The following is a 25,195-nucleotide window of genomic DNA, read 5'->3' as shown; positions in this document are numbered from 1 at the left end:
ACATCCAAACATCCCAGAACCCAACAAATAAAAGTGATTTTGTTCCCTGTGCATTTTAATGTCCATTAAAAGTCCATAATTTTTAAGCTTCTTATTTCTTCTTCCATTGGTCCAAAATGTCTTTTACTCTTGGATGGTTTTTTCACCAGAGCTGATGTCCTAAAGTCCTCTTTATTTTCTCTTCTTCCGGCCGGTGGTCCTGAAGCAATCCTATGATTGAAAGATCATAGATTATTAATAATTAGTTTCTCATTATTAGTTTACTAATGGTCCTGATGATATGCATTAATCCTCTACAATGTTATTAATATAACTCTAATCTTTATTTATTTTTTCTTAAACAGACAAAACAGGACCCCAATGACCTCTGCTATAAGACATAGTTGATGATTGTGAACCCACGACCACTGAGGAACCCAAAGAGGTTTTCCATGCATTTTCCAGCACATATCAGCTCAGAAACATCATGATAGTGAATTGCAAGGCCTTTAGATGCTACATTTGCCAAGTTTTTCCTAGCAATAGCAAGGGTAGCCTTTATATCCTCATCGCTGCTGTGCTTCATGCATTTTTTGTGCAGGTTCCCAGCATCAACTCTGTCTTATAGCAGATGGGGCAGGTCATTGGCGTCCTGGTTTGCCTGCTTAAGAAAAAATGAATAAGGATTACAGTTACACTAATAACATTGAAGAGGATTAATGCATATCGTTAGGACCGTTAGTAAACTAATAACGAGACATACTACGCTGCTTCTGTAACTGCCATTCACTACTATTGGAGTCAAGGAAACAGCGTAGCTCATTAAATAAAAAAATATATATCAATTTATTGAATACATCCAAACATCCCAGAACCCAACAAATAAAAGTGCTTTTGTTCCCTGTGCATTTTAATGTCCATTAAAAGTCCATAATTTATAAGCTTCTTATTTCTTCTTCCATTGGTCCAAAATGTCTTTTACTCTTGGACGGTTTTTTCCCCAGAGCTGATGTCCTAAAGTCCTCTTTATTTTCTCTTCTTCCGGCAGGTGGTCCTGAAGCAATCCTATGATTAAAAGGTCATATAGATGATTAATAATTAGTATTAATATTGTATTGTGATAGAGAGAACAAAAAAAGAATGAACATCATTCTTACCTATTATGTAGTCCACTCGCATTCTGTTCTGCAGTTTCCTCCACCGATCGTACAGATGTTGTCCATGGATTGTGGACTCTGCATTGCATCTTTTAAGCGCTGGTGGATCCTTCTCCACAGTGAGGGGATACTTGCCTGTAAATCTTTCAAATTCTACCTCCTTAGAGCAGATTGCAGGAGGTATATTGTCTTGTGCTGTACCCATTATTAGAATATCTTCCATCGCAGCTCTGCAAAAGACACAATTATTTTAGTGAAAGAGATAATAGAAAAGAGCAAAACCAAGGGTCAAGAATATGAACATATTATTGCTCTGGTACTTACTTTGAGGTGGAAGCCTGCTCTTCCAATTCCCGTTGAATTCTGTCCGGCAACAATGATGCCTTTATCATGTTGTCTATGGTCTTCTCCCAGTAGACCCGCTCTGCAGTGATGTTTGAATGCGCCAATAATTTTGAGAATATTTGTGTCTCATTGGGATTTCTGCAATTTGAGGACACAAAGGTCTCTGACATTCTCCTGACCACCTGGCTGCTCACTGGCTTTAATCCAAATCTATACAATAGAAGAAATTATTATTAAAAGAATAGTTTATAACGTTGGCATGTAGAGTGGAAATCTAACTGTCACTAATAAGAACTTACCTTGTATGAAATCTTGCTACATCGTTTGAAACATTGTATAGCCTTTCTCCAGAGGTGGAGATAAAGAAGTTGGCAATAGTTTTGTTCGTCTTCAAAAGCGTAGGCCTCACTAAGTTGTGATATATTTCAAACCACTGGAAAAAAAAATACATAGTCGTGAGATTGATGAACGAAAGAATGATAGATGAGAGGTGCCGTAGATTACATTATACTGTAAGATTCATACCTTTTCCTCTTCTTTATCTAGAATCAATGTTGCTGCTTGTTGTGTTGCAGTCTTGTGTTCCAGGAAAGATATTACCACGCTGCTCTCTTTTCCTGCTACTCTTTCTTTCCATTCATTGACCTACAAGATAAATAAATTGTGAAAACAAGCACTGCACAAATGTTCAAAGACAGCATTAAAAAAACAAAAAAAAAACAAAGGTTACTTACTGTCATATTTTGGACCACACCAGGTCGTTGCATTTTTTTTAAGACAATGATGGACTCCAAATAATTGATGATTGTTAATTTTTCGCTATCAAGGAGTGTATCGCCATTTTCAGCCATCCTCAACACCATTTGGAAAGTGGGTCCAGCAACTTTCAACAACGTTCTCAAATCGTCAGGCTTTAAAACGGTCTGAAATATGCGCTTATGTCTATTGAAAGAAAATAAAAGCAGTTTAACAAATGAAAAGGCAGAAGAAATAATTAATACATATTAAATTGTGTTTTTGTCAATCTATTCTAAGACCTCATAAAACTTTTCTTAGACTTACTTCTTTGCAACAATCTCCTTGGAAATTCCTTTGTGTAGCCTCTTTTGACTAACAGAAAGAGCAGACAAGTAATTTTTGACTGCTTTGTAGGTCTTTCTGTCTTTGTGCTTTTGACATTTGACATTTTTCAGATAAGAGACGAAACGCTTCACATTCTTATGATAATTGAAGACGGTTTGATGAGTGTTTCCGATTGCCAGCAGCTTGTCAAAGTACTTGTGTGTCTCCTCAATGTCGTCGACAAATTTCAGAGATGGCTTCTTGCTGTCTATAAAATACAGGAAGCGAGCAACGTTCTCTGCCTATAATGATGAAATGGGATTAATTAAAAGGAACAGAATCTTACATCGATCTATGTTACTTACATGATGATTTGGTGCTTACCTCCTGTTTGTATCTGACGACGCCTAAGCCTGTTCTAAGGTGGTTGACAAAACCAGCGATCAACTCAGAGTTCAGAGAATGCCTCTTGTAGAATCCAGCTTCTGACATTTTCTTCCTCAATGGGTTGTTCCAGGATATCTTGGGCTCGTCAGCCAGTGTTTCCTGGTCCCTCGCATTGTTCTCTTCTTTTTCCGCATCCTCTGGCCGTTCATCCTTATCTTCCATAGTGCCTTCGTCATTTTCCTTGTCAGAGTCTCTTGTCGTGGCTTCTTCTGATTCTTCTTCTTCTTCTTCTTCTTCCTCCTCCTCCATTATGACATCATCTGACTGTTGACAGCTATTAAACAAAACAATATATATTATTATCACATGCAAGAAAAATATATTTCCACAACATGTATAAAGCTTGCAGGCAAAACATTTCTCACCTTTTGTGTGGACATTTTTTGTTTTTTTCTTTGACCACTGGCTCACATACTTTAGTTTCCAGGGCTTTTGTCATCTCAACTTCGGAATTATCATTTCTGACTGTATCAGACCTTAAAAGTGGAAAGACAAAATTAATGATATTAGAAAAATGCATACAAAAATATAATACAAATGCATTTTTTTTTATATGAGACCAATACTCTAGTTATTGTAATAGTACTTACCTTGGCACAGGAGGGGTGTTGAGGATTGTGAAACCACGGCCACTGAGGAACTCGAGGAGGTTGTCCATGCATTTTCCAGCACATACCAGCTGAGAAACCTCATGGTAGTGAATTGCAAGGCCTTTAGATGCTACATTTGTCAAGTTTTTCCTAGCAATAGCAAGGGTAGCCTTTATAGCCTCATCGCTGCTGTGCTTCATGCATTTTCTGTGCAGGTGGGTACCCAGCATCAACTCTGTCTTGTAACAGATGGGGCATGTCATTGGGGTCCTGTTTTGCCTGTTTAAGAAAAAATAAATAAAGATTAGAGTTATATTAATAACATTGTAGAGGATTGATGCATATCATTAGGACTGTTAGTAAACTAAGAATGAGACAGACAAAGATACTTACGCTTTGGATGGCATTTTTAGGCTTGAGATAGACCTGTAGAATATAAGATAAAACAATTAATAAAGCTTTTAAAAAAGCTCAAGAAGTAAAAAGCAAAAGGGTGCAAACAGAGGTAGTAAATGGAGTGAATCCTTTCAGATCAGTCCAGTACAGTAGCTAGAAATTCACTGTATAAATTGATATAAATATAATTGTGCTCCCACAATATGAGAAAATTAGAAGGTTCACTGAAGTGACAATTGAGTAAAATATACCTTTTATTAGTAACTCTTTTTAAAAACAGGGGTAACACACCACTGTGAAATAAGCCCCACCGTGATAGTTTAAAAACGTATTAAACAAAAGACACTGAGTCATTATGATAAATATATCTCAGTGTTTGTAACAATGTTTCACTGACAACAGCATTTGACCTGGGCACAACAGTAGTACAATCCCCAAAGTGCACCAGTGTCCGTGAACAAAACACCGGAACTCCTAGCGCTGGGTGTAAAACAATGCTACTGTCCCCTATGCAGACATTCAGTATACAATGAAAGACCCTACGCGTTTCAGATACTCATCCTCAGGGGTCCGTATCTTGGTCACTCTGGCCTCATCACCAGCGATAATGGTATACAACAGCAGATATTCTGCTGTGCGTCACGGGAAGATGCTCGTATCGATGTCAACGGCATACTTCATTACAGGCGCTGGGTTACTATAAGCCCCAAACTCCACCCCTCGTTTTGGCGGCGATACATGAACTGACCAATCACAACACCCTCTCGATTCGTGACACCTGCCCATGTGACCCCCCGCCGTCAGCTGACAGCCAGGGGTCATCATCGGCCGCATCAACCCGAACGCGCAGGCGCAGTGGAAGCCAGGGACGTATCGCCCGGACTGCCAAGTAAGAGGAAGGTAAGGGCAAGCCGATAAATTGTTTGTGAGTATGTCTCGCGGGACAGTTACCCACCGCAAGTGGACTGCCTCAAATAAGCAACTCTTTAGTTTAAAAACACATATTGGGCGGACAAGATAGCGGAATCCCTCCCATTCAGAATATTTGAACACAAGATCTCTGAATATGTTAAGTGGCCAATATGGCCATATCAAACATAGTGAACTATGTAAAATACAACCACCCAACCAAAAGGCCACCCAAGGTAAATATTGGCCGTCTAAGGTGGAGGAATGGTATAACATATTAAATAAAACAAGTATAATTAGTCTGCTCGTTTAAACCCGCTGGTTGTATGCATGCCAGTCTATGGATCCATTGGGCTTCTTTGCGTAGAATTAGGTTGTCCCAGTCACCTCCTCTTTTGGGGGGTCTAATAAGTTCAATTGCTTGAAACTTTAAACATGCTGCTTGGCCTTGGTGTTTGGCATGCACATGCTTAGATATTGGGGTGTCCCTAACATGGATAATATCTCCAACATGCTCCCTTATCCGGCGCCGAAATTGTCGCGCCGTTTTTCCCACATAATTAAGGGGGCATGGGCATGTAATGAGGTAAACCACCCCCGCTGTTTTGCAATTGACAAAATCCCGAATGTTGTATTTCTCCTGTGTTGCAACACTGGTAAAGCTATTCCCTTTGAGAATGAAGTCACAAGCTTTACAGCTACCACATCTAAAAGTGCCTGGTATTTGTCTATCCAGCCACGTACCCCTAGGTAAAATGGGGTCAAAACAACTATGCATGACTCTGTCCCTGATGTTTTTCCCTCTCCGATACGTGACAGAGGGCCACTGTGTGATCTGATCAACCAAATCTGTGTCAGAACTGAGAATACGCCAATACCTTTTCAGGATTTGCATGATATCATTTTGTTTAGAATCATATGTGCCTATGAGTCTCGTAACTTGTTCTTGTTTACGTTTTTTAGGAACCAGAAGACATTGCCTATCTGCGTCCCTTGCTCCCTCATAGGCCTTTCTGATTACACCCTTGGGGAAGCCTCTATCCTTCAATCTTATCTTGAGTTCCTGAGCCTGGCACTCAAAGTCACCCATGGAGCTACAATTCCTGCGTACTCTCATAAATTGGCCTTTTGGAATGCCACGTTTGAGGGGATAAGGATGACAGCTGTTCCATTGCAAGAAACTGTTGGTTGCTGTTTCTTTTCGGTGTACCTTTGTACGAATTGTACCTTCTCCTGTTTTTATAATTTTCAAATCCAGAAAAGACAATTCTTTTTCACTAATCTCACACGTGAACCTAAGCCCTATATCATTTGTGTTGAGGGCTGCTACAAAACTATGGAACTCCTCTGCTGTAGAGTTCCAAAGAAGCAGCACGTCATCAATATATCTAATCCATAGTCCAATGGACGAAGTCCATTTTGTAAAATTGTCCCCAAAGACAATTGTCTCCTCCCACCAGCCAAGAAATAAATTTGCATAGGTGGGAGCGGCAGGACTCCCCATTGCAGTGCCACATTGCTGATGAAAGATCTTGTCTTCAAAGATAAATATATTTTTTTCAAGAACGAATTGTAATAACTGCAAAACAAATTGGTTATGGGCTGCAAACTGAGTGCCCCTTGATCCAAGGAAGTACTCGATCGCCTTGTAACCCAATTTGTGAGGTATGGATGAATACAACGCCTCAACATCCAGGCTAGCCAACAGTGTGCCTTTCTCCAAAGAAATACCATCAATCTGTTTCAGAACATCCATAGTGTCACGTACATATGATGTGAGACTCAAAACAAAAGGGCGCAACACCTGATCAACATATGTACTCACATTTTGAGTTAGATTATTAATGCCTGAAACAATAGGTCTGCCACGTAAGGGGGGATACCCTTTGTGGATTTTGGGCAGGCTATAAAAACATGCCATGATGGGAAATTGTGGAAACAGGAACCCAAACTCGCTAGCACTGATCAGAGATCTGCTCTTTGCATCACTCAGAATGCCCAGCAACTCTTTCTTGAACAGTGCTGTGGGGTTATCCTTCAAAATGGTGTAACAGTCAGGGTTAAGTAAGATGTCCTCACACATTTTTTTGTAGTCATCTCTGCCCATGACCACGATGTTCCCACCTTTATCAGATGCCTTTAGAACGATACTTTGTTTTTTCTCTAAGGTGGTCAGAGCTACTCTTTCGGACCAGGATAGGTTGTTGTCTATGACCCTAATATCCTGACTAAGATTTTTGATCTCATCTCCCACCATTTCCACAAATAAATCCACATTGGTAAAATCTCCTATAGGTGGCAGCTTCCTACTCTTCAATTTAAGATTGGTGAAAGGACCTAGACCTGGGGTTCTACCAGATTCCTCTAGTAACCCCTCTAAGGCCACCAGGCCTTCCATATCAGATTCTTCTAACCCTAATTCAATGCATTTTTTTCTATTATGGTGTTTAAAGAATTTGATCCATTTAAGTTTGCGAGCAAACAAATTAAGATCCTTTATCCAAGAAAATGAGTCAAACTTAACAGTGGGGACAAAGGAAAGTCCCTTTTCTAGTAACGTGTTCTCTGATGCACTCAGATTATAATCAGATAGGTTTATGATTCGTAGTCTATCCATCTTTCCCTTCACTAATCCTTTTGTCCCCTCAGCATGTAGCGGGAAATGGGGGGATTGTTGGCTAAAAAATTATTGCCACTATTAGAAGAGGTTCTAGCACGGCCTCTATTCCTACCTCTAGCTCCTCCCCTATATTTTTGTTTCCCACCACTACCACCAAAGAAAGGGCCCACTCTTTCAGAGTCTGTTGTTTCACTCTCTGATGTGGAAGGGTCAGTTTCCCTCGGCCCCCTATTAGTCTGTTGATATTGCTGTTGTTGGGTATTAACAAAGTCGTAAGCTTTTTTCTCCCTAAATTCCTGTAGGTCTCTCTGGAACTGGAAGTGTTTACGTTCCTTTAAATGATTAGTGAACCTTTCTAGAGTTTGTTGTAGGATTTTATCTTTTTTATCAAAACCAGGGGTATCTACCAAAGACTTAGCGGCCTCGATCTCTTTTTTGAGCTCCGCACTAATAGAGTCAAACTGGACTTTCTCTTCCTCCACTAGAATCTGCATAAGCCTAAGTGAACTCTCTGTGATCTCCTGTTCCCACCTTTCTTTTATATTAGTGGTTTTTAATCTTGATGCTGGAACAATGGGGACCCTCAGGCCTCTGGGAACTATATTGTTTTTTAGATAGTTTTCCAAACTCTGGATCTCCCACCAGCTTCTAGTATAATCCTTATGTAGTCTATTAAGGTTTTTAAAGGTAGTTTTGAGAGACGCACCCTGTGCTGTATACATCAGTTCACATTCAGAAAAGACACTTTTAGCCTCACTCATCCACCCTTCCGTGTTTAAATCAGAGAGTGCAAAGGCTGCCATACCCAGATATATTGAAAATAATAACTGTATGGATTAAATATAAATTCACTGTATAAATTGATATAAATATAATTGTGCTCCCACAATATGAGAAAATTAGAAGGTTCACTGAAGTGACAATTGAGTAAAATATACCTTTTATTAGTAACTCTTTTTAAAAACAGGGGTAACACACCACTGTGAAATAAGCCCCACCGTGATAGTTTAAAAACGTATTAAACAAAAGACACTGAGTCATTATGATAAATATATCTCAGTGTTTGTAACAATGTTTCACTGACAACAGCATTTGACCTGGGCACAACAGTAGTACAATCCCCAAAGTGCACCAGTGTCCGTGAACAAAACACCGGAACTCCTAGCGCTGGGTGTAAAACAATGCTACTGTCCCCTATGCAGACATTCAGTATACAATGAAAGACCCTACGCGTTTCAGATACTCATCCTCAGGGGTCCGTATCTTGGTCACTCTGGCCTCATCACCAGCGATAATGGTATACAACAGCAGATATTCTGCTGTGCGTCACGGGAAGATGCTCGTATCGATGTCAACGGCATACTTCATTACAGGCGCTGGGTTACTATAAGCCCCAAACTCCACCCCTCGTTTTGGCGGCGATACATGAACTGACCAATCACAACACCCTCTCGATTCGTGACACCTGCCCATGTGACCCCCCGCCGTCAGCTGACAGCCAGGGGTCATCATCGGCCGCATCAACCCGAACGCGCAGGCGCAGTGGAAGCCAGGGACGTATCGCCCGGACTGCCAAGTAAGAGGAAGGTAAGGGCAAGCCGATAAATTGTTTGTGAGTATGTCTCGCGGGACAGTTACCCACCGCAAGTGGACTGCCTCAAATAAGCAACTCTTTAGTTTAAAAACACATATTGGGCGGACAAGATAGCGGAATCCCTCCCATTCAGAATATTTGAACACAAGATCTCTGAATATGTTAAGTGGCCAATATGGCCATATCAAACATAGTGAACTATGTAAAATACAACCACCCAACCAAAAGGCCACCCAAGGTAAATATTGGCCGTCTAAGGTGGAGGAATGGTATAACATATTAAATAAAACAAGTATAATTAGTCTGCTCGTTTAAACCCGCTGGTTGTATGCATGCCAGTCTATGGATCCATTGGGCTTCTTTGCGTAGAATTAGGTTGTCCCAGTCACCTCCTCTTTTGGGGGGTCTAATAAGTTCAATTGCTTGAAACTTTAAACATGCTGCTTGGCCTTGGTGTTTGGCATGCACATGCTTAGATATTGGGGTGTCCCTAACATGGATAATATCTCCAACATGCTCCCTTATCCGGCGCCGAAATTGTCGCGCCGTTTTTCCCACATAATTAAGGGGGCATGGGCATGTAATGAGGTAAACCACCCCCGCTGTTTTGCAATTGACAAAATCCCGAATGTTGTATTTCTCCTGTGTTGCAACACTGGTAAAGCTATTCCCTTTGAGAATGAAGTCACAAGCTTTACAGCTACCACATCTAAAAGTGCCTGGTATTTGTCTATCCAGCCACGTACCCCTAGGTAAAATGGGGTCAAAACAACTATGCATGACTCTGTCCCTGATGTTTTTCCCTCTCCGATACGTGACAGAGGGCCACTGTGTGATCTGATCAACCAAATCTGTGTCAGAACTGAGAATACGCCAATACCTTTTCAGGATTTGCATGATATCATTTTGTTTAGAATCATATGTGCCTATGAGTCTCGTAACTTGTTCTTGTTTACGTTTTTTAGGAACCAGAAGACATTGCCTATCTGCGTCCCTTGCTCCCTCATAGGCCTTTCTGATTACACCCTTGGGGAAGCCTCTATCCTTCAATCTTATCTTGAGTTCCTGAGCCTGGCACTCAAAGTCACCCATGGAGCTACAATTCCTGCGTACTCTCATAAATTGGCCTTTTGGAATGCCACGTTTGAGGGGATAAGGATGACAGCTGTTCCATTGCAAGAAACTGTTGGTTGCTGTTTCTTTTCGGTGTACCTTTGTACGAATTGTACCTTCTCCTGTTTTTATAATTTTCAAATCCAGAAAAGACAATTCTTTTTCACTAATCTCACACGTGAACCTAAGCCCTATATCATTTGTGTTGAGGGCTGCTACAAAACTATGGAACTCCTCTGCTGTAGAGTTCCAAAGAAGCAGCACGTCATCAATATATCTAATCCATAGTCCAATGGACGAAGTCCATTTTGTAAAATTGTCCCCAAAGACAATTGTCTCCTCCCACCAGCCAAGAAATAAATTTGCATAGGTGGGAGCGGCAGGACTCCCCATTGCAGTGCCACATTGCTGATGAAAGATCTTGTCTTCAAAGATAAATATATTTTTTTCAAGAACGAATTGTAATAACTGCAAAACAAATTGGTTATGGGCTGCAAACTGAGTGCCCCTTGATCCAAGGAAGTACTCGATCGCCTTGTAACCCAATTTGTGAGGTATGGATGAATACAACGCCTCAACATCCAGGCTAGCCAACAGTGTGCCTTTCTCCAAAGAAATACCATCAATCTGTTTCAGAACATCCATAGCGTCACGTACATATGATGTGAGACTCAAAACAAAAGGGCGCAACACCTGATCAACATATGTACTCACATTTTGAGTTAGATTATTAATGCCTGAAACAATAGGTCTGCCACGTAAGGGGGGATACCCTTTGTGGATTTTGGGCAGGCTATAAAAACATGCCATGATGGGAAATTGTGGAAACAGGAACCCAAACTCGCTAGCACTGATCAGAGATCTGCTCTTTGCATCACTCAGAATGCCCAGCAACTCTTTCTTGAACAGTGCTGTGGGGTTATCCTTCAAAATGGTGTAACAGTCAGGGTTAAGTAAGATGTCCTCACACATTTTTTTGTAGTCATCTCTGCCCATGACCACGATGTTCCCACCTTTATCAGATGCCTTTAGAACGATACTTTGTTTTTTCTCTAAGGTGGTCAGAGCTACTCTTTCGGACCAGGATAGGTTGTTGTCTATGCCCCTAATATCCTGACTAAGATTTTTGATCTCATCTCCCACCATTTCCACAAATAAATCCACATTGGTAAAATCTCCTATAGGTGGCAGCTTCCTACTCTTCAATTTAAGATTGGTGAAAGGACCTAGACCTGGGGTTCTACCAGATTCCTCTAGTAACCCCTCTAAGGCCACCAGGCCTTCCATATCAGATTCTTCTAACCCTAATTCAATGCATTTTTTTCTATTATGGTGTTTAAAGAATTTGATCCATTTAAGTTTGCGAGCAAACAAATTAAGATCCTTTATCCAAGAAAATGAGTCAAACTTAACAGTGGGGACAAAGGAAAGTCCCTTTTCTAGTAACGTGTTCTCTGATGCACTCAGATTATAATCAGATAGGTTTATGATTCGTAGTCTATCCATCTTTCCCTTCACTAATCCTTTTGTCCCCTCAGCATGTAGCGGGAAATGGGGGGATTGTTGGCTAAAAAATTATTGCCACTATTAGAAGAGGTTCTAGCACGGCCTCTATTCCTACCTCTAGCTCCTCCCCTATATTTTTGTTTCCCACCACTACCACCAAAGAAAGGGCCCACTCTTTCAGAGTCTGTTGTTTCACTCTCTGATGTGGAAGGGTCAGTTTCCCTCGGCCCCCTATTAGTCTGTTGATATTGCTGTTGTTGGGTATTAACAAAGTCGTAAGCTTTTTTCTCCCTAAATTCCTGTAGGTCTCTCTGGAACTGGAAGTGTTTACGTTCCTTTAAATGATTAGTGAACCTTTCTAGAGTTTGTTGTAGGATTTTATCTTTTTTATCAAAACCAGGGGTATCTACCAAAGACTTAGCGGCCTCGATCTCTTTTTTGAGCTCCGCACTAATAGAGTCAAACTGGACTTTCTCTTCCTCCACTAGAATCTGCATAAGCCTAAGTGAACTCTCTGTGATCTCCTGTTCCCACCTTTCTTTTATATTAGTGGTTTTTAATCTTGATGCTGGAACAATGGGGACCCTCAGGCCTCTGGGAACTATATTGTTTTTTAGATAGTTTTCCAAACTCTGGATCTCCCACCAGCTTCTAGTATAATCCTTATGTAGTCTATTAAGGTTTTTAAAGGTAGTTTTGAGAGACGCACCCTGTGCTGTATACATCAGTTCACATTCAGAAAAGACACTTTTAGCCTCACTCATCCACCCTTCCGTGTTTAAATCAGAGAGTGCAAAGGCTGCCATACCCAGATATATTGAAAATAATAACTGTATGGATTAAATATAAATTCACTGTATAAATTGATATAAATATAATTGTGCTCCCACAATATGAGAAAATTAGAAGGTTCACTGAAGTGACAATTGAGTAAAATATACCTTTTATTAGTAACTCTTTTTAAAAACAGGGGTAACACACCACTGTGAAATAAGCCCCACCGTGATAGTTTAAAAACGTATTAAACAAAAGACACTGAGTCATTATGATAAATATATCTCAGTGTTTGTAACAATGTTTCACTGACAACAGCATTTGACCTGGGCACAACAGTAGTACAATCCCCAAAGTGCACCAGTGTCCGTGAACAAAACACCGGAACTCCTAGCGCTGGGTGTAAAACAATGCTACTGTCCCCTATGCAGACATTCAGTATACAATGAAAGACCCTACGCGTTTCAGATACTCATCCTCAGGGGTCCGTATCTTGGTCACTCTGGCCTCATCACCAGCGATAATGGTATACAACAGCAGATATTCTGCTGTGCGTCACGGGAAGATGCTCGTATCGATGTCAACGGCATACTTCATTACAGGCGCTGGGTTACTATAAGCCCCAAACTCCACCCCTCGTTTTGGCGGCGATACATGAACTGACCAATCACAACACCCTCTCGATTCGTGACACCTGCCCATGTGACCCCCCGCCGTCAGCTGACAGCCAGGGGTCATCATCGGCCGCATCAACCCGAACGCGCAGGCGCAGTGGAAGCCAGGGACGTATCGCCCGGACTGCCAAGTAAGAGGAAGGTAAGGGCAAGCCGATAAATTGTTTGTGAGTATGTCTCGCGGGACAGTTACCCACCGCAAGTGGACTGCCTCAAATAAGCAACTCTTTAGTTTAAAAACACATATTGGGCGGACAAGATAGCGGAATCCCTCCCATTCAGAATATTTGAACACAAGATCTCTGAATATGTTAAGTGGCCAATATGGCCATATCAAACATAGTGAACTATGTAAAATACAACCACCCAACCAAAAGGCCACCCAAGGTAAATATTGGCCGTCTAAGGTGGAGGAATGGTATAACATATTAAATAAAACAAGTATAATTAGTCTGCTCGTTTAAACCCGCTGGTTGTATGCATGCCAGTCTATGGATCCATTGGGCTTCTTTGCGTAGAATTAGGTTGTCCCAGTCACCTCCTCTTTTGGGGGGTCTAATAAGTTCAATTGCTTGAAACTTTAAACATGCTGCTTGGCCTTGGTGTTTGGCATGCACATGCTTAGATATTGGGGTGTCCCTAACATGGATAATATCTCCAACATGCTCCCTTATCCGGCGCCGAAATTGTCGCGCCGTTTTTCCCACATAATTAAGGGGGCATGGGCATGGGCATGTAATGAGGTAAACCACCCCCGCTGTTTTGCAATTGACAAAATCCCGAATGTTGTATTTCTCCTGTGTTGCAACACTGGTAAAGCTATTCCCTTTGAGAATGAAGTCACAAGCTTTACAGCTACCACATCTAAAAGTGCCTGGTATTTGTCTATCCAGCCACGTACCCCTAGGTAAAATGGGGTCAAAACAACTATGCATGACTCTGTCCCTGATGTTTTTCCCTCTCCGATACGTGACAGAGGGCCACTGTGTGATCTGATCAACCAAATCTGTGTCAGAACTGAGAATACGCCAATACCTTTTCAGGATTTGCATGATATCATTTTGTTTAGAATCATATGTGCCTATGAGTCTCGTAACTTGTTCTTGTTTACGTTTTTTAGGAACCAGAAGACATTGCCTATCTGCGTCCCTTGCTCCCTCATAGGCCTTTCTGATTACACCCTTGGGGAAGCCTCTATCCTTCAATCTTATCTTGAGTTCCTGAGCCTGGCACTCAAAGTCACCCATGGAGCTACAATTCCTGCGTACTCTCATAAATTGGCCTTTTGGAATGCCACGTTTGAGGGGATAAGGATGACAGCTGTTCCATTGCAAGAAACTGTTGGTTGCTGTTTCTTTTCGGTGTACCTTTGTACGAATTGTACCTTCTCCTGTTTTTATAATTTTCAAATCCAGAAAAGACAATTCTTTTTCACTAATCTCACACGTGAACCTAAGCCCTATATCATTTGTGTTGAGGGCTGCTACAAAACTATGGAACTCCTTGTTTTTAGCCAACAATCCCCCCATTTCCCGCTACATGCTGAGGGGACAAAAGGATTAGTGAAGGGAAAGATGGATAGACTACGAATCATAAACCTATCTGATTATAATCTGAGTGCATCAGAGAACACGTTACTAGAAAAGGGACTTTCCTTTGTCCCCACTGTTAAGTTTGACTCATTTTCTTGGATAAAGGATCTTAATTTGTTTGCTCGCAAACTTAAATGGATCAAATTCTTTAAACACCATAATAGAAAAAAATGCATTGAATTAGGGTTAGAAGAATCTGATATGGAAGGCCTGGTGGCCTTAGAGGGGTTACTAGAGGAATCTGGTAGAACCCCAGGTCTAGGTCCTTTCACCAATCTTAAATTGAAGAGTAGGAAGCTGCCACCTATAGGAGATTTTACCAATGTGGATTTATTTGTGGAAATGGTGGGAGATGAGATCAAAAATCTTAGTCAGGATATTAGGGGCATAGACAACAACCTATCCTGGTCCGAAAGAGTAGCTCTGACCACCTTAGAGAAAAAACAAAGTATCGTTCTAAAGGCATCTGATAAAGGTGGGAACATCGTGGTCATGGGCAGAGATGACTACAAAAAAATGTGTGAGGACATCTTACTTAACCCTGACTGTTACACCATTTTGAAGGATAACCCCACAGCACTGTTCAAGAAAGAGTTGCTGGGCATTCTGAGTGATGCAAAGAGCAGATCTCTGATCAGTGCTAGCGAGTTTGGGTTCCTGTTTCCACAATTTCCCATCATGGCATGTTTTTATAGCCTGCCCAAAATCCACAAAGGGTATCCCCCCTTACGTGGCAGACCTATTGTTTCAGGCATTAATAATCTAACTCAAAATGTGAGTACATATGTTGATCAGGTGTTGCGCCCTTTTGTTTTGAGTCTCACATCATATGTACGTGACACTATGGATGTTCTGAAACAGATTGATGGTATTTCTTTGGAGAAAGGCACACTGTTGGCTAGCCTGGATGTTGAGGCGTTGTATTCATCCATACCTCACAAATTGGGTTACAAGGCGATCGAGTACTTCCTTGGATCAAGGGGCACTCAGTTTGCAGCCCATAACCAATTTGTTTTGCAGTTATTACAATTCGTTCTTGAAAAAAATATATTTATCTTTGAAGACAAGATCTTTCATCAGCAATGTGGCACTGCAATGGGGAGTCCTGCCGCTCCCACCTATGCAAATTTATTTCTTGGCTGGTGGGAGGAGACAATTGTCTTTGGGGACAATTTTACAAAATGGACTTCGTCCATTGGACTATGGATTAGATATATTGATGACGTGCTGCTTCTTTGGAACTCTACAGCAGAGGAGTTCCATAGTTTTGTAGCAGCCCTCAACACAAATGATATAGGGCTTAGGTTCACGTGTGAGATTAGTGAAAAAGAATTGTCTTTTCTGGATTTGAAAATTATAAAAACAGGAGAAGGTACAATTCGTACAAAGGTACACCGAAAAGAAACAGCAACCAACAGTTTCTTGCAATGGAACAGCTGTCATCCTTATCCCCTCAAACGTGGCATTCCAAAAGGCCAATTTATGAGAGTACGCAGGAATTGTAGCTCCATGGGTGACTTTGAGTGCCAGGCTCAGGAACTCAAGATAAGATTGAAGGATAGAGGCTTCCCCAAGGGTGTAATCAGAAAGGCCTATGAGGGAGCAAGGGACGCAGATAGGCAATGTCTTCTGGTTCCTAAAAAACGTAAACAAGAACAAGTTACGAGACTCATAGGCACATATGATTCTAAACAAAATGATATCATGCAAATCCTGAAAAGGTATTGGCGTATTCTCAGTTCTAACACAGATTTGGTTGATCAGATCACACAGTGGCCCTCTGTCACGTATCGGAGAGGGAAAAACATCAGGGACAGAGTCATGCATAGTTGTTTTGACCCCATTTTACCTAGGGGTACGTGGCTGGATAGACAAATACCAGGCACTTTTAGATGTGGTAGCTGTAAAGCTTGTGACTTCATTCTCAAAGGGAATAGCTTTACCAGTGTTGCAACACAGGAGAAATACAACATTCGGGATTTTGTCAATTGCAAAACAGCGGGGGTGGTTTACCTCATTACATGCCCATGCCCCCTTAATTATGTGGGAAAAACGGCGCGACAATTTCGGCGCCGGATAAGGGAGCATGTTGGAGATATTATCCATGTTAGGGACACCCCAATATCTAAGCATGTGCATGCCAAACACCAAGGCCAAGCAGCATGTTTAAAGTTTCAAGCAATTGAACTTATTAGACCCCCCAAAAGAGGAGGTGACTGGGACAACCTAATTCTACGCAAAGAAGCCCAATGGATCCATAGACTGGCATGCATACAACCAGCGGGTTTAAACGAGCAGACTAATTATACTTGTTTTATTTAATATGTTATACCATTCCTCCACCTTAGACGGCCAATATTTACCTTGGGTGGCCTTTTGGTTGGGTGGTTGTATTTTACATAGTTCACTATGTTTGATATGGCCATATTGGCCACTTAACATATTCAGAGATCTTGTGTTCAAATATTCTGAATGGGAGGGATTCCGCTATCTTGTCCGCCCAATATGTGTTTTTAAACTAAAGAGTTGCTTATTTGAGGCAGTCCACTTGCGGTGGGTAACTGTCCCGCGAGACATACTCACAAACAATTTATCGGCTTGCCCTTACCTTCCTCTTACTTGGCAGTCCGGGCGATACGTCCCTGGCTTCCACTGCGCCTGCGCGTTCGGGTTGATGCGGCCGATGATGACCCCTGGCTGTCAGCTGACGGCGGGGGGTCACATGGGCAGGTGTCACGAATCGAGAGGGTGTTGTGATTGGTCAGTTCATGTATCGCCGCCAAAACGAGGGGTGGAGTTTGGGGCTTATAGTAACCCAGCGCCTGTAATGAAGTATGCCGTTGACATCGATACGAGCATCTTCCCGTGACGCACAGCAGAATATCTGCTGTTGTATACCATTATCGCTGGTGATGAGGCCAGAGTGACCAAGATACGGACCCCTGAGGATGAGTATCTGAAACGCGTAGGGTCTTTCATTGTATACTGAATGTCTGCATAGGGGACAGTAGCATTGTTTTACACCCAGCGCTAGGAGTTCCGGTGTTTTGTTCACGGACACTGGTGCACTTTGGGGATTGTACTACTGTTGTGCCCAGGTCAAATGCTGTTGTCAGTGAAACATTGTTACAAACACTGAGATATATTTATCATAATGACTCAGTGTCTTTTGTTTAATACGTTTTTAAACTATCACGGTGGGGCTTATTTCACAGTGGTGTGTTACCCCTGTTTTTAAAAAGAGTTACTAATAAAAGGTATATTTTACTCAATTGTCACTTCAGTGAACCTTCTAATTTTCTCATATTGTGGGAGCACAATTATATTTATATCAATTTATACAGTGAATTTATATTTAATCCATACAGTTATTATTTTCAATATATCTGGGTATGGCAGCCTTTGCACTCTCTGATTTAAACACGGAAGGGTGGATGAGTGAGGCTAAAAGTGTCTTTTCTGAATGTGAACTGATGTATACAGCACAGGGTGCGTCTCTCAAAACTACCTTTAAAAACCTTAATAGACTACATAAGGATTATACTAGAAGCTGGTGGGAGATCCAGAGTTTGGAAAACTATCTAAAAAACAATATAGTTCCCAGAGGCCTGAGGGTCCCCATTGTTCCAGCATCAAGATTAAAAACCACTAATATAAAAGAAAGGTGGGAACAGGAGATCACAGAGAGTTCACTTAGGCTTATGCAGATTCTAGTGGAGGAAGAGAAAGTCCAGTTTGACTCTATTAGTGCGGAGCTCAAAAAAGAGATCGAGGCCGCTAAGTCTTTGGTAGATACCCCTGGTTTTGATAAAAAAGATAAAATCCTACAACAAACTCTAGAAAGGTTCACTAATCATTTAAAGGAACGTAAACACTTCCAGTTCCAGAGAGACCTACAGGAATTTAGGGAGAAAAAAGCTTACGACTTTGTTAATACCTAACAACAGCAATATCAACAGACTAATAGGGGGCCGAGGGAAACTGACCCTTCCACATCAGAGAGTGAAACAACAGACTCTGAAAGAGTGGGCCCTTTCTTTGGTGGTAGTGGTGGGAAACAAAAATATAGGGGAGGAGCTAGAGGTAGGAATAGAGGCCGTGCTAGAACCTCTTCTAATAGTGGCAATAATTTTTTAGCCAACAATCCCCCCATTTCCCGCTACATGCTGAGGGGACAAAAGGATTAGTGAAGGGAAAGATGGATAGACTACGAATCATAAACCTATCTGATTATAATCTGAGTGCATCAGAGAACACGTTACTAGAAAAGGGACTTTCCTTTGTCCCCACTGTTAAGTTTGACTCATTTTCTTGGATAAAGGATCTTAATTTGTTTGCTCGCAAACTTAAATGGATCAAATTCTTTAAACACCATAATAGAAAAAAATGCATTGAATTAGGGTTAGAAGAATCTGATATGGAAGGCCTGGTGGCCTTAGAGGGGTTACTAGAGGAATCTGGTAGAACCCCAGGTCTAGGTCCTTTCACCAATCTTAAATTGAAGAGTAGGAAGCTGCCACCTATAGGAGATTTTACCAATGTGGATTTATTTGTGGAAATGGTGGGAGATGAGATCAAAAATCTTAGTCAGGATATTAGGGGCATAGACAACAACCTATCCTGGTCCGAAAGAGTAGCTCTGACCACCTTAGAGAAAAAACAAAGTATCGTTCTAAAGGCATCTGATAAAGGTGGGAACATCGTGGTCATGGGCAGAGATGACTACAAAAAAATGTGTGAGGACATCTTACTTAACCCTGACTGTTACACCATTTTGAAGGATAACCCCACAGCACTGTTCAAGAAAGAGTTGCTGGGCATTCTGAGTGATGCAAAGAGCAGATCTCTGATCAGTGCTAGCGAGTTTGGGTTCCTGTTTCCACAATTTCCCATCATGGCATGTTTTTATAGCCTGCCCAAAATCCACAAAGGGTATCCCCCCTTACGTGGCAGACCTATTGTTTCAGGCATTAATAATCTAACTCAAAATGTGAGTACATATGTTGATCAGGTGTTGCGCCCTTTTGTTTTGAGTCTCACATCATATGTACGTGACACTATGGATGTTCTGAAACAGATTGATGGTATTTCTTTGGAGAAAGGCACACTGTTGGCTAGCCTGGATGTTGAGGCGTTGTATTCATCCATACCTCACAAATTGGGTTACAAGGCGATCGAGTACTTCCTTGGATCAAGGGGCACTCAGTTTGCAGCCCATAACCAATTTGTTTTGCAGTTATTACAATTCGTTCTTGAAAAAAATATATTTATCTTTGAAGACAAGATCTTTCATCAGCAATGTGGCACTGCAATGGGGAGTCCTGCCGCTCCCACCTATGCAAATTTATTTCTTGGCTGGTGGGAGGAGACAATTGTCTTTGGGGACAATTTTACAAAATGGACTTCGTCCATTGGACTATGGATTAGATATATTGATGACGTGCTGCTTCTTTGGAACTCTACAGCAGAGGAGTTCCATAGTTTTGTAGCAGCCCTCAACACAAATGATATAGGGCTTAGGTTCACGTGTGAGATTAGTGAAAAAGAATTGTCTTTTCTGGATTTGAAAATTATAAAAACAGGAGAAGGTACAATTCGTACAAAGGTACACCGAAAAGAAACAGCAACCAACAGTTTCTTGCAATGGAACAGCTGTCATCCTTATCCCCTCAAACGTGGCATTCCAAAAGGCCAATTTATGAGAGTACGCAGGAATTGTAGCTCCATGGGTGACTTTGAGTGCCAGGCTCAGGAACTCAAGATAAGATTGAAGGATAGAGGCTTCCCCAAGGGTGTAATCAGAAAGGCCTATGAGGGAGCAAGGGACGCAGATAGGCAATGTCTTCTGGTTCCTAAAAAACTTAAACAAGAACAAGTTACGAGACTCATAGGCACATATGATTCTAAACAAAATGATATCATGCAAATCCTGAAAAGGTATTGGCGTATTCTCAGTTCTGACACAGATTTGGTTGATCAGATCACACAGTGGCCCTCTGTCACGTATCGGAGAGGGAAAAACATCAGGGACAGAGTCATGCATAGTTGTTTTGACCCCATTTTACCTAGGGGTACGTGGCTGGATAGACAAATACCAGGCACTTTTAGATGTGGTAGCTGTAAAGCTTGTGACTTCATTCTCAAAGGGAATAGCTTTACCAGTGTTGCAACACAGGAGAAATACAACATTCGGGATTTTGTCAATTGCAAAACAGCGGGGGTGGTTTACCTCATTACATGCCCATGCCCCCTTAATTATGTGGGAAAAACGGCGCGACAATTTCGGCGCCGGATAAGGGAGCATGTTGGAGATATTATCCATGTTAGGGACACCCCAATATCTAAGCATGTGCATGCCAAACACCAAGGCCAAGCAGCATGTTTAAAGTTTCAAGCAATTGAACTTATTAGACCCCCCAAAAGAGGAGGTGACTGGGACAACCTAATTCTACGCAAAGAAGCCCAATGGATCCATAGACTGGCATGCATACAACCAGCGGGTTTAAACGAGCAGACTAATTATACTTGTTTTATTTAATATGTTATACCATTCCTCCACCTTAGACGGCCAATATTTACCTTGGGTGGCCTTTTGGTTGGGTGGTTGTATTTTACATAGTTCACTATGTTTGATATGGCCATATTGGCCACTTAACATATTCAGAGATCTTGTGTTCAAATATTCTGAATGGGAGGGATTCCGCTATCTTGTCCGCCCAATATGTGTTTTTAAACTAAAGAGTTGCTTATTTGAGGCAGTCCACTTGCGGTGGGTAACTGTCCCGCGAGACATACTCACAAACAATTTATCGGCTTGCCCTTACCTTCCTCTTACTTGGCAGTCCGGGCGATACGTCCCTGGCTTCCACTGCGCCTGCGCGTTCGGGTTGATGCGGCCGATGATGACCCCTGGCTGTCAGCTGACGGCGGGGGGTCACATGGGCAGGTGTCACGAATCGAGAGGGTGTTGTGATTGGTCAGTTCATGTATCGCCGCCAAAACGAGGGGTGGAGTTTGGGGCTTATAGTAACCCAGCGCCTGTAATGAAGTATGCCGTTGACATCGATACGAGCATCTTCCCGTGACGCACAGCAGAATATCTGCTGTTGTATACCATTATCGCTGGTGATGAGGCCAGAGTGACCAAGATACGGACCCCTGAGGATGAGTATCTGAAACGCGTAGGGTCTTTCATTGTATACTGAATGTCTGCATAGGGGACAGTAGCATTGTTTTACACCCAGCGCTAGGAGTTCCGGTGTTTTGTTCACGGACACTGGTGCACTTTGGGGATTGTACTACTGTTGTGCCCAGGTCAAATGCTGTTGTCAGTGAAACATTGTTACAAACACTGAGATATATTTATCATAATGACTCAGTGTCTTTTGTTTAATACGTTTTTAAACTATCACGGTGGGGCTTATTTCACAGTGGTGTGTTACCCCTGTTTTTAAAAAGAGTTACTAATAAAAGGTATATTTTACTCAATTGTCACTTCAGTGAACCTTCCAGTACAGTAGCTAGACAGCAGAAGAATCCGTGTAGATCAGTCTAGTAGAGAGAGCTGAGCTTCAGTAAATTGTTCAAAGTGTTGTGAGAGACTGGACTCAGTACTGCTCCTTTTAAACAGAAAGTTGGGAAACATTTACATTTTTGTAAGGTGTGAAAACTAGGTTTAGGGGGTGTGGCTAACACCTAGAGGAAAATGTGTGCAAGTTAGCAAAAACCCCTTACAAACACAAGCTAATGTAAGCATCCAATGCTAAATGTATATATATTTCTTATGTCAATTTTAATGCATATGCCTCTAAGCACATGTATATGTATTTATATACAATAAATACATATACAAAACAATATATATTATTATCACATGCAAGAAAAATATATTTCCACAACATGTATAAAGCTTGCAGGCAAAACATTTCTCACCTTTTGTGTGGACATTTTTTGTTTTTTTTCTTTGACCACTGGCTCACATACTTTAGTTTCCAGGGCTTTTGTCATCTCATACAATACATATGTATATGTACTTATTATATATATATATATATATATATATATATATATATATATATATATATATATATATATATATATATATATATATATATATATATATATATATATATATATATATATATATATATATATCACTCTATACCAAATCCCACTATAGTAACCTGTGCACAGAAGTAATCCTGATCCATGGACATGTAGTATATTGAAAATAAATTATGCTGCACACCAATATAAGCAAAGTAAAATGATTTATTCAATTAATGAAGAGATGTGGCAAGCTTGAGAACAGTCCTAAGGCTGGACACAAAAGTCACATCTCTGCATTGATTGAATAAATCACTTTATTTTAAAAATGTGTACCTATTTCATATACATCTATTAAATGTAATATTTACTATCGTTTCTAAACTGACCTTTACAACATGTTTCTAGATACTGTTTGCATAGAAACCAGATTAGAATGTGGAATAGTGTTAAAATATATTAGTCCATGCCAAGGTGTCGATACTGGCAGAGTGGAGGTGACACATTTATATTGTTAGACTAAGCTGGCTCCGGCCAGGGGACAGTCATAATTGCCACTGTATTGTTTCAGCCAAACACATGTTTCAGCCACGTGTGAAATATTTCAATACACATACCACACTTTTGTTTTAGTATTCTCTAAAGTTGAGTTAATTTTTAATATAATAATTTATTTAGTTATTGATAATATATATATATATATATATATATATATATATATATATATATATATATATATATATTTCTTATGGCAATTTCAATGCATATGTTTAAGTAGCCTCTAAGTATATGTATATGTATGTATTTATATGTATGTATATATATATATATATATATATATATGTCTAAAGGAAATTAACTATCGATGCGCCTGAGCAGAACAACAGGGACTCTTTTGATTGCCGATAGTGATGTATCCCTCGACATCACTTCAGCCCTTTGATAAAAGAAGAAAATAAATACTGATGTTAAAACAAAATGTGAGACATACAGTTTAATAAGCATATTAGTTTACAAAGTAAGGTCAATAAATGTATTTTATTATTACCCAGAGGAGCTCCCTTCCCCTCTCTGCCTCTGTGCCCTGAACCGTGTTCGGATGAACAATGAGGATGGTACTTGTGCTCTGAAAAAATAACCAAACATTAGTATATCAATTGATAAGTCTAACACAACTAAACTGAGGACATTTATAATAAAACTGAGAGTTTATCTACCTTGAAGTCCAATCATCATCATCATCATCATCATCATCATCATGATCAGCCAAGCTTTCTTCTTCTCCTCGGTCAGTTGATTCACTCCAGTCCTCTTTGGCACTGTAATCTTGTTCCTGGGCTTCTTCGTGGGATGTGATGTCTTCTCTTTGGATTCCCTGGCCTCCTTCCTGAATGTTCTCTTGTCTATAGGGTAGACATAGAAAAAATAAAGCATTAAACTTCTAAAACAAATCATGTAATATTACAGGGGCGGACATACCGCATGTGCAGCCGGTGCAGCTGCACAAGGGCCCCGCGTGGGAAGGGGGCCCGTTCAGTGGCGTAACTACCACAGTAGCAGCCGTAGCAGCTGCTACGGGGCCCGCGGCATGGGGGGGCCCGTGTCGCCCTGACAGGCACATTACATTTTATGTACCAGGCCTGGCGGCACGGGCCCCCTCATGCCTAGTAGCATCACAACACTAGGCATGAGGGGAGGGAGGGGGCGGGGGCCCGGTGATAGCCGCCACACTGCACTACCAATCGGGAGGGAGGGGGCGGGTGCCCGGGCCCGGTGATAGCCGCTACACTGCACTGCCAATCTGGCACAGATGAATAGGACAGGACGGCGATGCTGGTGGTAGGAGGAGCGCTCAGGCAGGGGAGAGGACAGGGGGCGGTGCGACGTAAGACTTCGGGCGGCTGGACAGTACAGTCAGGACTGCCGGAGAACTCATAGGATGAGCGGAGGACAGACACAGGACGAGTGGAGGACGTGCAGACTGCAGAGGACAGGTAGATGAAGTTAAAAAGTTCATGTCAGAAGGGAGAAGTTTTTATGTAGAAAAATCTGCCTCATAATTCCTTCCGGAATTTTGAGGCATATTTTGACCTGCCGGTAGAACACTTCCCGCGTTTTTCATTGCGTTTTTTTGTGGCGTTTTTCGGCCATCGGGCCGTGGGCAGGGAAACGCAGCAAAAAACGCATTTTCTGCCTGCCATTGTTGTCAATGGGAAGTCAGAGACAGAAACGCCCGAAGAAAGGGCATTGCGCTTCTTTTTCCCGCATGCGGTTTTTACTGCTCGCAGGAAAAATTTCATGGATTTCAATGGGAGGCACTTTCTGACGTTTTTCGCGAAAAAAACCTCAGTGTGAACTCCCCCTAACACAGGGGCGTAACTACTGCTATAG

General features: G+C 41.4%; 1 protein-coding gene across 1 annotated transcript; it reads right to left on the bottom strand.

Annotated features, from left to right (window-relative positions):
- Positions 1-798: 798 nt before the first annotated feature.
- On the bottom strand, positions 799-24,233 carry LOC142699023 (uncharacterized). Its single transcript, XM_075847962.1, has 13 exons — positions 24,022-24,233; positions 23,853-23,930; positions 3,974-4,006; positions 3,581-3,859; positions 3,356-3,466; positions 2,928-3,264; positions 2,544-2,845; positions 2,216-2,423; positions 2,007-2,126; positions 1,781-1,914; positions 1,461-1,691; positions 1,137-1,366; positions 799-1,044 (listed from the first exon to the last, which is right to left on the bottom strand). Exons 3-13 carry the CDS (start codon positions 3,985-3,987, stop codon positions 926-928), a joined length of 2,085 nt encoding a protein of 694 aa, XP_075704077.1. The 5' UTR covers positions 3,988-4,006; positions 23,853-23,930; positions 24,022-24,233; the 3' UTR covers positions 799-925.
- Between the last annotated feature and the right edge of the window lie 962 nt (positions 24,234-25,195).

This window comes from Rhinoderma darwinii, unplaced genomic scaffold (genome assembly GCF_050947455.1).
Source record: "Rhinoderma darwinii isolate aRhiDar2 unplaced genomic scaffold, aRhiDar2.hap1 Scaffold_114, whole genome shotgun sequence".
In the NCBI taxonomy this organism is placed as follows: domain Eukaryota; kingdom Metazoa; phylum Chordata; class Amphibia; order Anura; family Rhinodermatidae; genus Rhinoderma; species Rhinoderma darwinii.
The sequence above is the reverse complement of the archived record's forward strand: the minus strand, read 5'-3'. Positions and strand labels throughout refer to the sequence as shown.

Bases quoted from the DNA above. Each gene is read 5' to 3' on its own strand.
- LOC142699023 (XM_075847962.1), bottom strand. The intron at 3,265-3,355 runs GTGAGAAATGTT...TTTGTTTAATAG, and splicing joins AAAAAATGTCCACACAAAAG to CTGTCAACAGTCAGATGATG. The intron at 2,127-2,215 runs GTAAGTAACCTT...TTTATCTTGTAG, and splicing joins GTGTGGTCCAAAATATGACA to GTCAATGAATGGAAAGAAAG.